General features: G+C 37.3%; 2 protein-coding genes across 2 annotated transcripts; both read left to right on the top strand.

Annotated features, from left to right (window-relative positions):
• The first annotated feature begins 337 nt into the window (after positions 1-337).
• On the top strand, positions 338-2,989 carry LOC135211438 (uncharacterized). Its single transcript, XM_064244747.1, has 3 exons — positions 338-427; positions 924-1,016; positions 1,158-2,989. Exons 1-3 carry the CDS (start codon positions 338-340, stop codon positions 1,392-1,394), a joined length of 420 nt encoding a protein of 139 aa, XP_064100817.1. The 3' UTR covers positions 1,395-2,989.
• Positions 2,990-12,096: 9,107 nt separating this feature from the next.
• LOC135211006 (uncharacterized) lies at positions 12,097-13,896 on the top strand. Its single transcript, XM_064244022.1, has 3 exons — positions 12,097-12,205; positions 12,763-12,840; positions 12,971-13,896. The coding sequence occupies exons 1-3, from the start codon at positions 12,200-12,202 to the stop codon at positions 13,187-13,189; spliced, it is 303 nt and encodes a 100-aa protein (XP_064100092.1). The 5' UTR covers positions 12,097-12,199; the 3' UTR covers positions 13,190-13,896.
• The last annotated feature ends 606 nt before the right edge of the window (positions 13,897-14,502 follow it).

Genomic DNA, 14,502 nt, shown 5'->3' with positions numbered 1-14,502 from the left:
TGATTACAGCGTTCATGAAGGTTCGATTTCGATAGCACCTGTAGGTAACTGGATGTAAAACTACGTCAAGAAATTTTTGTGTAAAGGAGTGTTGCTAATTCATATTTCTTGCACAGGAATATTAGAATAGTCTTTGTTAACTTTTGGCTCGACCATCCGTCTTTGAGATTACTCTTAATGATATTGTTCTGGAGAGAGAGAGAGAGAGAGAGAGAGAGATAGAGAGTGCCACGCCCATGTATGGAGAGAGGGGAACCATCGTCTTAGGAAGCAGGCCGCGCCAACTCATGTGACCTTATGCCGAAACAGTTCGGGTATATAAAGGCCTGACTTAGCCATGACGAGCATCACAACCACGGCGTTCTCAGACCAGGTCATCCCATCCCCTGCAACGGCAGCTTCTACCTCACCCTCTGGAATAATGAAGGCAAGTGCCCCTTCTGTTACAGGAAGAAGAGAAGGAGCGCTTTGTAAAAGTGGGCATTTTCTGGAATCTGGTGATTTCGATCTAGTGATATTCTAGAACTAGCGCTAATTGAAAGAAACATCTTAAAACAAACCTTAACTTTTAAATCGTTTTTAATTTTGAAAATTCCAGTGTAAATTTGTCATTAAAAGACTATGAGAGAGAGAGAGAGAGAGAGAGAGAGAGAGAGAGAGAGAGAGAGAGAGAGCGTTGTGTATTGATAAAAGGAAAAACAAATGCTAAACTTTACCTGATAAATAACAAAAAGATAAATAGATAGATGAATAGATAGGTAGAGAGATATACAGCATATTGATAAATAGATAGATAGAATATCAAACCAATATCAATTTCTAGGGCAACCATTTCATTCTGTCCATTTCTGAACGACCACTGAGGAGGAACGAGCAGCGATTCCTTCCCATGTGACACCCATTCTTTTCCCTTCTTGAACCAGGTCTTCGTCATCGCCTCCTTCGTAGCGGCCGTCTGGGCCTTCCCCCAGCCACAACTGGCTCCTGCACCTGAAGTTGGACAGTCGGCCGTTTGGGTGAGTTAAATGTCGATAGAAGCGTTTGAAATGTGCAAAGGTCATCAGCAATATTAGAATTCGATGTGTATAACACTACTTTAAATGGCAGTCATTGTACAGAAATCCTTAAAATGTCTCCTTCTGTTGTGTCCCCAACAGCCCATCCGGCCTTACAGCTATGCCTACGAGATCAGCGACCCACCAACAGGCAACTTCCAGAACAAGGCTGAGATTAAGAACGCCAATGGCGACGTCTTCGGATCATGGTCTGTCCTGATGCCCGACAACTACATCTACACCACCTCCTACAACGTGACCGGTCTCAGCGGTTTCCTCTACAACATCGTCAAGACCCCCGCCAATCCTGCCGCTGCAACAGCCCCCGTCGCTGCGTGAAAAGTCGCTGCTTCCACTGCGCCATCTTCGAAAATCGAGAACGCCGTAATCGAATGAACGCCATCTTTCCGACCGACAAGTTCTCTCTCTCTCTCTCATTTTAATTCTCCGAACGACTAGTTCTTTTCTTCCCATCGCTTTTTTTTTCATAATCCTTATCACTGCATTTACTCTCTGAGCTGTTTGTGCATTTTTGCATTCCTATCTGGCTCTCCGACCTTTAAAATTATTCTCTCAAGGATGAAATAACCTGAATATAACTCATCTATGGTAAGGTTCTTTTTGGCAATATTCTTGGGCTCGACTTGCATGTTCGCCCGCTCTCTCTCTCTCTCACATCTTATTTCTTTCTTCTGCAAATTCTTTACCTTCTTCTATGCATTCCAGGTGTCGCAAATCTTGCTTTTTTAGGAATCAAGAGATAACTTCATGAAAGAATGCTCCCTTTTAGTCTTCTTAGTCCTTAGCGTCTTGGTCAGTCTTTCTCCCTCTCAATTACCTAGAATCTATTTCTACATTCCTTCTAGAATTTTCTGCCATTCATAAACGTTCTCATGACACCTCCGGTAGGACACTATCGTAGCAGTCATCAATACTACAAAGTTGACTGCTTGTGTACAGAATACTTCTATTGCTCTACTTCTCTTCTTTCCTACATCTTACAGAGAATCATTCTAGATATTATGTCCACTCTCATTCTAATGCATTCTACGCCCTTCACTTACCTCTGAATTGTTTCCAGTTGCTCTCTAGGCAATGTCATTCTGAGTTTCTTTCTTGTTGTGCAACTGATTCCTCTATTTCCTGTAGACGATCTTTCTGCCATTGCATGCATCGCTCCTTCCCTGTCATAGGATGCCGCTGTATGCCCCACGGATGCCTAAACTGTTTCTTCTTGCATCCTATAACTGAACTTCTTGTGCATTCTGTAAACTCGAATTGCTTCTACTTTGCTTCTTACAGGTCAACGTGCCTCCCTCCACTCTTGCTTTGAATCTTTATCTCTAATATGCTACACCCTACAACCTCTTACTGCATTTTCTTTCGTTCTGTGCTTCCCTCTTGCTTTAGGGCCGAATTCCATAGCTGCTGCCGTTCAACTGCATTTCTCCATCAGATTGGACCTCTCCTACCGGTGTGTTCTCAGGCACAAACAATCCTTGAGCCTCTTAGCTTCCTACAAAACTACTTAGCCACCTTGGCCATCAAACTATCATATTTCGACTATTCCTGCATCGGGACTTCTTTTACCTCAGCTTCTCAAGAGATGAGAAGTTCCGATCGTTTTCACTTCCTCTCTGATCTTCCTCACCCTCATATCGATCTAAGTCAAGCCTGGGTGTGAATATCCAAGCGAAAATATTTTCACTTTATTAGATGAAATATTGTTTTATATTTTATGTCTCGTGCGAAGAAGTTTCTTTGTTCTCTTGAACGAGCTGGACTGTTCTTGTTTGTGTTTTTGTTTATCCGGATAAACTGTTATTTTTTTGTCCTCGCTTCACTTGTTCAGTGTGTCGTTTGAACGAATGCTGCCTGCTAGTGTATGAGATACTACAGTTATTTTGCAATACAGAAATAAAACTTTACTGAAATGTCGTATTTTCTGTACATTATTCCTCCTTTAATTATGCAAGCAACAATAGGCTTTACAACGGGTGAGTTCTTTTACTGGCCGCACAAACAATATAATAAAAATAAAAGTATATATAATATATACATACATGCATACATACATGTATATGTATATACACACACATATATATATATATATATAAATATATACATATATATATATATATATATATATATATATACAAAATATGAATATCACTCATTACTTAATAAAGCCACGTTTTTTAGGTGGTAAAGTTACTTTATACGAACCGCAAAAATAATAATACATACGCATATACGTATGCAGCATGCACATAATTACAGCTTATATTAGCATATGCACACAAGCACACACACACACACACTATATATAAATATATTATATATAATATATTATATCTATATATATATATATATATGTATATATATATAATATATATATATGATATATATATATATTATTATATAATATAATGTCAACAGTAAGCAATTATCCCTAAAAGGAGAGAGCCCCCAATTTGCATAATCACTGCTTTCATAAGCGCTAGAGATAACTCCTATTATTCCTGGCATGAGATCCTCTTAGACAGTCGTAACGTCGTCTTACCGGTATAGGTTCCAGGACATCCTTGCATAGGGCATGTGTACCGGTAGACGACGTTATTCTGCTTCAGGGGGTCTCCTGCAGGAGGGGCGGGGTCATTCCTCATAACCAGGTCTCTTGTCCTGCGGTTCTTATAATATATTACCAGCGAGAGCTTCTTCCCTTCCTCCGTAGGGGTGACGTTCTCGTTCATGATTTGTCCAAGGTCTTGTAGAATAGGCGTATCTCCTCGGAAGGGGGATTCTCCTTATTCTCTTCGTCCGCCATGTAACATTCGTTTAAGGCTTTCTTTATCTCCCTGCTAATAATCTTGTTCGGGTAGCCGTTGTTAACTAGCATTTGTGATACTCGATCTAATTCTGTGTGTGTGTGTCCTGCCACGATGCACAGTGCGTTAGGGCTCTAATGACGAAGGTCCTGACGATGCGCCATCAGAAAAACTGGTCTACCTTTTCTTATAAGTGAAGAAAGGTACACCATTTTTTACTTATAAAAAAAGGTAAGAATGGCAGATGGCGAGATGAACTGGAATGAAGAAAGGATTTCGGTGTTTGATTATCGAATGCAGTGAATATAAAAATAAGTTGATCTAAAGGTATTCTGTCATTTCATTAGGAAATGTAATTGTTAAAAGATTCCGATTAGAAGAGGATGTGTGACCTAACGGTGCAAAATATAAAGAGAGAGAGAGAGAGAGAAAAGAGAGAGAGAGAGAGAGAGAGAGAGAGATTGTGAAAGCAACAAATATTGACAAAAACTTCTAAATACGAAGAAAAAGTGTTAAAGGTCACACGGATCTAGTTTGTAAACAAATCAAATTTTTATAATAGATTATTTACAGTTATGTAAGATTTAGGGGCATAGTCACTCCTATAGCCTTGTTTTATACATGTATGAACTAGTCTATTTACCTTCCATCCCTCTAATGATTATGATATCTAGTCTTTCTTTTATATACATCATATATATATATATATATATATATATATATATATTATATATATATATATATATATATATACACACACGAGTATATGTGTGTGAGACTCAGAAAAGGAACCGACAAAAAAGGCAAAACGTAGAAAGTAAATACTATATTTCAGAGACCAAACTGTCTTTCTCTTGAGGTATAAATATATGTGTGCGTGTGTGTGTGTAAATGGGGATACACACACACACATATATATATCATATATATATATGTATATATAATATATATATATATATATATATATATATATATATATATATATATAAAATTGCTTTTATCTCTCGGTTCTAGAGCGCCGATAATCAGGTTTTGTACGGGAAGATGTCATATAATGAAATGTGGATTTCTCAAACGACAAAGTTCAGCTATGCTCTGAATAAGGGTAAAGATTTTCATTCTTTGTGTGCATTTCCAGTATGCGCTTTGTGCATATTCGGAAGTTACTGGCTGTAGTGGCCATTACTATATTCTATGTGAGTGTGGGTACGATTACCGAAAATTTGCAATTATCTGTTATTAATGTTAATACTTTACTTTTCTCAATTCTAGATCTTAACAGCACCATCATGTATAAAGAGTGACCTTGAACCCTTTTGAGATAAGTTTGGAGTCATACCGATCTTGCAGGAAGCCACTCAACAAAAACCCGATGAATCGGGCAAGTAAGATGACTGGCTACTCCATGCTTACCCACGGACATGGTTATTATTATCCAATTCTTTTATGAACAGTTCAGAAGCAGATCTAGCAGTAACTGGTTACCGTTTGCGCCTTGTGAAGGATAGAGAGCTGTTAGCTCTCCTCTGTTTCGTAGGTCGGGAAAGAAAGGGTAATTATCCTAACAATTCTTGCTTGGACCTTTCCATATCCTATGTCAGTCAGACTCTTTATTCATAAGCTATGTTATAACATTTTCTTCTCATCTTTTTACCATCTATTGATTTGTTCTTAAATATGCAGATCCTGACGTGCAGCAAGATTGGCCACACATGAACTCTGGCACACTGAGAGTTGTCTTTCAAGGCTTCTCCCCACTATTTTATGAGTGCAAGGTTTCTGAAAACAAGTTACAACAATCAGAAATGGCGACCTTGCCAGCCCCCAGTCCAGGTAACAGTAGGATCAGCAGAACTGCTCATTATGCTGCACACTAATACTTTTTTATGTAGAGGGTACGGTACTACTTTGACTCTGTATTTCTTTGTGTCTTGGAATGCCAGGAATAAGAGGACAACTGTATGAAATAAAGACTGTACTGCCATCCTTTCAAACTTCTTTGATAGTTGTTTTCGATATCCGTCTCATTGATGGACTTCGTCAAGATACCTACTATAGGAAAAAAAGTCCTGAGAAGAGTACAATAATTCCTTAGCAAAAACACACAAATACTAAATAGAAATGAATAAGGCATAACATAAAAAAATCAATTTACATACTTCGTAGTTTTAGTTATTCACATTTGTTCATTATTATTTATTCATAATTTATTATTAATTAATTTATCATTTTCATTTGGTTCCCATATTAATTTATCATCTGACTACATCACCTATACTACTTTGCAAAGCGCTGTTTTGGTTTTTATTTTAGTATGAGCGCATTCTATCCTATCAGATCTGGCTAAACCAGTTAATAGCCTCTGGACATTTCCACAAGAGAGGGCACATTGTTCATAACAATTAGAACACAATAAAAAGAATATGGCATTAACCTAAAAACATAATTTGCGGGTATGAATGAACATAAAATACACTATTTCACAACTCCACGCTTCTTTCTGTAAGGAATCATTTCAAATAAGACAAATAAAGGAAATAAGATATAGACATAAGGTTTTCTTTGTCCAGAATATTTTGTCCACAAGTTTCCTCCTTATCCGATCATCCTAATCCTTGATTTTCTCCACCGAAAAACGATCACTTTTTATCTTTTCAAGATATTGATCAATAAGAGCAACATTCCACTTGTTTTGGTTATGTATTTTTCCATACACTTCTGCAATTAAAATGAAATCGCTCATTTGTTTTTTCATAAACCAATTATTTTAAATTTATCTTAATTGAAAATATGACGAGTTTCTTTCATTAATTCCTCTTCAGTGGAACATAATTACTTTTTCTTCGATTCTTGGAGTTTTTACCCACCGAACTATTTTGCAGATCCAAAGACGATGGGTCACGAAATTCCATTTTTTCTCTCCAATCGAAACTGTCGGTCGTATGGTCGTCTGGCCAGCCGGGGGTTTCGGTAATGGTTTCATGAAAATGAGAACAACTCGTAAACATGGTTTTCATCGCAGCCATCTTTACAAGAAGTTAAAAGATGTATGTCATTAAAGTCTGTCTTGACACATCCATATCAGTCGCTTAATCGACGTCTCTTGGTATCCGTTTTCAACCAGTTTAACCACTTGCGTTCATTGACTTTCTCCTTCATCTCGTTTTTTTTTCTTTTTAATCACTGTGTGGTAGAAACCCGAGAATATATCTGGTAGTTTGCATAATTATTGTATAAGAACAAACCTACAACAACCAAGACGATCAACAGTTCCATTATTTTTTCCTTGGAGGGAAAAGCCATGATGGTAGATGGCAGACTTCTACTTCTTGGTTGGTCTAAGCTCTACACAGTCTACACAGTACGATGACAGGCGTGTACTATCTCTCTCTCTCTCTCTCTCTCTGTGGACTTGGGTTCAATATATCGAATAATGGTACACTAATTCTCGATTTCTTAAGCAGCTGTCAATAGACCATTGCGCTAAGTACACAAACGTCTATTGCTTTTATTCTTGCTGTCAACTGAGACATCATTCGCACTGTTATTATTATTATTATTATTATTATTATTATTATTATTATTATTATTATTATTATTATTACAAGACTGCAAATAGTATTAATTATACAGTCACGCACGATAATGAATAAGCATACATAAGATGCACAAAAGCACACATCAATAAACTTAGTCGCAATCGATCCGACTTCCGCATCTAATGGATTTGCCTAAGTGAAAACCCTCACGAGCGTGACAAAAGAGCCATCAAGGGCGAGAGGCCGAATGTCATTCCATCAATATTAATGAAACCTGTTGATGAAGGCCAAAGGAATAAGGTCGTTCGTTATGAAAAGGTATAACCATCGTGCGAGAGTAATGCTGCACAGTTACCGATTCTAATATCAGCTCTGAACAGTTTTAATACAGACCATTGGATGAAGTTCGGTGAAAAGCATTTATAAATATTGGAATGTTAGACACAATGTAATGAGAACAGATAATGGCCTGAAATTCAAAATTCACAGAAAAGCTACAAATGACAACCTAATGATCAATGCAAAATCGACTCATACACGTAATGTTAAACACATGTCTTTGAGATGTCACTTTTTAAGAGCACTTAAGGCGCTGTCACACAGGCGAAATTTCCGTCGACTTTTTCTGAGTTTGTCGTCGACTTTCCAAATAAGTCGACGTCATTCCGTACTCTGGTTGTCACACACGTAACGTTATTCTTCATACCGTGGTTGTCGTCAAAACGTAAACACTCTGCGTTGTGACTTCCCGGACTGATAAAACAACTATGCTTTATAATACAAAGCAACTAGTGGGTCGTTCTTGCATGTGTTTAATGATGCTGCATAAAATAAAAAAAAGTCTTGTTGTTCGGTCATGGTAAAAACGACGTGAAAAGTTTTATTTAATAAAAATAAGCTAGGACTAGCCTGGATAGGCTATTCGTAACCTTGTTTACATAACCATAGTGAGACTGTATTATAAATTAAGCTAGAGAAACATTACAAAAATTGTAAAGAATTTTGCTTTTATTATTTGCTAATGCAAACAAAAAAACCATAATGAGAACAGACCTAGGCTATATAACAATCTGATATTCACGGTATAGCATGCTTATCTTTATGAAGATCAGCAAGTTCAGGAAAGTTTTCCCTGAGTCGCATGTTGATTTCTTTGTCACTTTTCCTTTTGAGACCCCTTTTCATAAAAATATCATGCTCATGGTCCCACAGCCATCGTCTCCCTCATATCTTCGACCAAAAACTGTTCTGACAATCTTGTCCACTGTACTAAGCTCTCCATCTTACTTCTGATGACTTAAAATACGCCGGGGAGCTCTCCGAGATGTAAACAAACAATAAAGTCGACGGTAGCGATGGGTTGAATTCGATCGGTACCGTTTTCAAAATTCGTGACGACGACACCAGAAATTCGTCGTCAAAACATGAACAGTCGACGTCAAATTCAAAAGTCGACGGAAATTTCGCTACTGTGACAGCCCTGAGTATTTAGACGAGGAGTTTAGTATTATCACCAGAATTGGCATAAAAACAACTCTTCGATCAAAATGTAACATATGAGTAATACTTTGGTTCTCCCTTTCCACCCTTCATTCAGTGATATTCTTTATGCTTTGAGATTATTAAACTGTAAAGTGGTATTTTCTTACTTCAACACAGTAGGAAAGACAGTTATTTGCAACAGCCCCATGCAAGAAGGCGAGGTTTACAAAATACCTTGTGGTTGTGAATATGGCAAATTTTACCTGGGACAAACAGGAAGAGATATTGATAAGAGATTGCCAGCGTCGATATTGTATAAGAACAAAGTCTCCAAACAGTGCTGTTATTTTATATGTGCAATATAGTCGCTGTCCTATACTTTGGAACAAGACAGAGATATTATTGAAGGAAAAAGATATGATTGCGAGAAATTTGTTAGAAACAGCTTGTATATGTCTTAGCAAACAAAAGAACTTCAATATCAGTCAGGGCATATGTAAATTGGACCCTTTATTCCTTCCTTCATATTGTTTTCCAACAGTACAAATTCAGAGAAAGATTTAAATGACCATCACCAAATCGTTGAATAGTTCTCTCTCTCTTTTAACTTTTTTTAATTGCTAATTTGACTATTTGTTTATGATTTAAACAACCTAAGTTTTACTTTGATAACTGTTCGGTTAATTTTACTTCTCCAATGAGAAATATTTTTTATGATATTTATTTATATACTTATTCTTTTTAGTTAAAATAAAGCTCTTGAAGAGGCCTGGTGGAAGGCGAAATTATCGAGCTATTAGAGTCTTTTATTCTCTTTTCTCCTGTGGACTATATTAACACACACACATTATATATATATATATATATATATATATATATATATATATATATATATATATATATATATATTTATATATATGTATATATATATATATATATATATGTATGTATGTATATATATATATATATATATATATATATATATATATATATAGTATATATATATATATATATATCTACAAACACCTTCCCATAAGCGCGCTCACACACTACACATACACACTCGTACACACACACACACATACATACATACATACTTACATGCATGCATGCATGCTTACATACATACATATTTTCAATAACAGAACATTCCAATAGGTAAAAGCTAGTTTCCCATTTAACATCTGATAATTGCTACCAACTTCTACCCCGGTTTTGAAACGAAGTTATGCAAAGTGGGGTCAAGTCAAATGCTGAATAATTCTTAATCGCTATGAACTTTGGCCTGAATCACGAAAAATTCTAAAGCAATAATTCATCATATTTTATGCATTAGGCTCACACGACATCCACCTCGTAAACGCGAATAAAAGACTCAACTATCATTATGTGAAAAGAGCAAGACCTTTTAATCTCGTCACATTTACATCACTTCCGCTCTCGATATTTGCATATCCTCTCACTGAGCGTAACGCCTGATTTGTATATGGTGAGTGACCTTTCAAGACAAGGTTATTAGGTCACCAATCTTGCAGCAGTGGGCATCCGTGGTATGCCCACGAGCCCGTTCCCTCAGCGTATGCACAGGATCATCATCAGAAGAATTTGTGTAAATGTTAAATGGTTTTTAATAGCAAACATCTAGAGAGAGAGAGAGAGAGAGAAAATATGAGGTTTCCCAAGAACATTGCACACATTCATTTAAAACTTAAGCAGATAAGTCACTTCCTTTCTTTATAATCTCTCACTTAACATTCTTTAGTTTAGCTTCTATTAATGTGGAGATAAACTTAAGACAATTTGAGCAACATTGATAATATAAAGCGCAAATAAAAATGATGAGAGAAATCCTAATGAGGTTAATATGAACAGTATTAATACCTGTACATTTTCAGTGATGACATAAAAAAGTCAGTGAGGATGATGAAACATCACATTGATTTGACAAGCAACAATATTTGATATTAGGCGAGAGAGAGAGAGAGAGAGAGAGAGAGAGAGAATTTTCCCCAAGACCGTCCCTCCGGAGTGCAACTTCAGCCCGGAGCCCAGAACTGCCACCTGGCACGAGACGTAGTCCCGGTACCGGTCATTTTCACTTTCTTTTCGGGGGACAACTGGAGCAGCCGCCGCCGAGTGGGTGCTATGATGGCACAACTTTCGAGCCGAACTTTGAAGTTACGCCAGACGAGGTCATCCCAGACTCCACCCTCCGCCTCGAATTAAACAGTTTTTCTTTGAGGAAGACTAAAATAGGAGGGAGGGGAAGAAACAGAGAACGGAGGAGAAAAGGTTTAATGTGTGAGATTGATATTGTTTACACTGGAAAATCCAGTCACTGATCAATTGTCTACCTCCATGATGAATTATAGTTATGACTTTAATGATTGGGAATAGGAAGGGGACGGAATAACATTTGCAGATCTCACGTTATCAGAATCCGTGAGCATCGAGCGAAAGTTGACTGTCTGTTATGACAGAACAAACATGAACCTGCATACGGAAGCCCGTACCAAAGGGTTGACTTGGAATTAAATGACGTTATACATATCAGATAAAAACATCGTAATAAAATATCACCTGATTTGCTGAATTATTAAACAAGAGAAAGCAAACCTCGCAGGCGTTCGTGTTAACCAATTAAGTGTCCTTTAATGGATTTATTACTTTTTCCATTCAACATCTCGAATGGAATTATGCAAATCTATGCACTTTTAAACACACACTTTTCCTTCTCTGACATTCAGTGAAAGAATGACATAAGATAAAGCGTCAGAACTTTTCAAATGAATTTGGATTCGCCTGATACAATAACATGATGCAAAACGTTCAGCGATGTTTTAGTTCTGTTACATGTGTCTTACGAAAGTCTTACTTCACGAACATTTTCTTCTTTCGCTCTCTTTCCCTCTTTCTGTTTATCTGTTTACCGATCTATGTACCTCTTTATCCATTACTTGTATTTTCATTTACTTTTCCCTTCCACAAATACGAGACGTATCTTCGAACCCAATTATTCTATATCGTTACCTAATGGATGGGTCAGAAGGCGCAGGCCAGCCTGTTTGTTACCTAACAAGTGACCGCATTCATCGCCGATCGAAACCTGTCTGCCGTCTCGGTTTTTTAGACTGTAAATGGGACTCCTTCTCGAGGAGCAGGTGACCTCTCCCGAGACGGTCGTCATTTCGGTATATAAGACCCATCCGAACCGCCTCCTGGCATCACACTCCACAACTGTCTCCGCTCCGAACAGCTCCTCTACGAAGCTGATTTCCTCTTTTCGCTCGCCATCATGAAGGTACGGTGAGCGTTTTGTTCTCATGGGAGGAACGAAGGGGATCTTGCTGAATTCTCTTGTTGCGTCGTTCGAGCTTCTTCTCGGGGTTAGACTGGAAGAATGTAAACAAGAACTCTGTGTTCTTTTGCTGTGGAAATCGGGATTTATTTTTCCAATGCACATTTCTCAATCGATTTAATTAAGACACTTTTTTTTAGTATTTGCTATCGGTATTTCGTTTAATATACTATAAAACTACCATTCTTGATATATATATATATATATATATATATATATATTAAATCAGGAATATTATTTATTGTTTTAAGTTCAATATAGTTTATTTCCGTAGATGTTTACGTAAGAATTTGTGAAGCTAAAACAATATAGACAATTTTACATGAGGCAAAAAGTGAAATGCAAAGAAATTTATCATTATAAGGCCATTTCGTTTTCATTCTTATTCCAACGGGATCTGATATTTTCTATTACATATCTCCTAGATCTGGCAAGAATATTCATTAACCTGTCACATTTTTCGCAGATTCTGTAAAGTACTTTTTTTCTCTCTCGCTCAGGTCCTGGCTTTGTTAATGCTGGTAGCTGCTGTGTTCAGCGCTCCTTCGCCACAAGCGCCCGTTGCTGAGCCAGTTTACGTAAGTTTTATACCGACTGAATTTTGTAAAATGATGTTAGCTCGCTACACTTAAAATATAGAGTTATGAAACATCGTAACACTCATGTTTGTCGCGCTTCAGGCTATTCACAAACTAATGTCTCTTTCAGCCAATCATCCCCTACGAATTCGCTTACGAAGTCGCCGACCCCCCAACCAACAACTTCCAGAACCGAGCAGAGATCAAACTCCCCAACGGCGACGTCTTCGGTTCCTGGTCTGTTTTGCTCCCCGACGGAATCATCCAGACCGTCACCTACAATGTTACTGGAAACCTGGGCTTCCAGTATTCCATAGTTCTTACACCAGTTGGAACTGCCGGTCGATAGACTCACCCCGGAAAGACCATATATACCAAAATTCCATTCTTTACTCGTCTCCTGGCCAGGCTTCAGGATCATTTTTCCAGACTCATAAAGATCTCTGGAATGATCCTGGACAACTCACATCTGGTTGGCTTGTAGGAAATTTCGATCACTAAGATCTGCTGGAGGTATCTAACCTTTCCAGCCCCTGGAACGACACTTACCAAAGTCTGGAAGCTAGCTACTGGTAGTTTTGTGAAACCTTCCCTCTGAGGAGACCAACTTTAACAGAGTCCTGACCTTCATGCCGACTTCGATTGTGGATGATAATTCTGAAACACCGAGCACTGGGAACTGGAAATAAGTCTGACTGATGATACCAAAGAATGGTATTTCCAGAATTAGTATGAAGCATGATTTTATAATGGTGCTATGTCAACTTGATTGACTTTTCCATTTTGTTTAGAAATATGATCACATCGTCGCGACTGTTTCCATTTTCCACTGATGTTTTAGAAGCGATTTCTCATGTGAGATGGATACTACATTTTTATATTTTTCTTCAGATATTTTTGTTATGTTGAAATTCACCTCATCAGCTCTTCTCTCTTCGTTTCTTGAGTAATTATCTTCATTCTCATCTCAAATCATCATCATTATATATTTTGTACTACTGTTATGATAACAAGAGGCCTTTTGTTATTTGCGCAAATACATTATAAAATGACATATTTTGTTGTTTTGCTTATTCCTCGTTATTTTACAGAACAATTTTCTATTGCCCCTGTGAACCCCCCCCCCCCCACTCCGCACCCCGCCCCCGCGATAAGTACTGTGTTGACTTCTGTTGAATTCTTTATTATGTAGCTCAGCCCAATTCACTCATTTTTAGGAATCTTCTGAGTTTTCATAATTATGTATCTCTCCTTTTCTATACAAAATAAATTAACTGCATTTTGTCCGTGTGAGTATTTGAAGTAAGTAAACAAATTAACTGATTTCAGACAAAATATGAATTCGCTAATAGGTCCTCATTAGTATCCACAAAATTCTATTAGTTTCTCTATTTCTCCAAACGTTTTATTAGGATGAAGACAAATATCATCACTGTTCTACTTAGCATTGGCATAGTGACTTATTCAGCGTTTAAAAGGAAATCAAATTATCTTGCTACTACTTGCATTAGAATTCATCTTTTTCTTTCTCCTATTACTGTCTTTAGTTCTTCGTCTCTTTTAAAGAAAATGTCACAATTCAAATGCATATTGGACATTATGAAATTCTAATGCGGGTGACTCTGCTTTGTAAATGATATGACAAAAATTTTGAAAAGGTCA

The sequence above is a fragment of the Macrobrachium nipponense genome, chromosome 4 (assembly GCF_015104395.2).
Source record: "Macrobrachium nipponense isolate FS-2020 chromosome 4, ASM1510439v2, whole genome shotgun sequence".
Classification (NCBI taxonomy): Eukaryota; Metazoa; Arthropoda; class Malacostraca; order Decapoda; family Palaemonidae; genus Macrobrachium; species Macrobrachium nipponense.
This window is presented reverse-complemented; position numbering and strand designations above follow the sequence as displayed.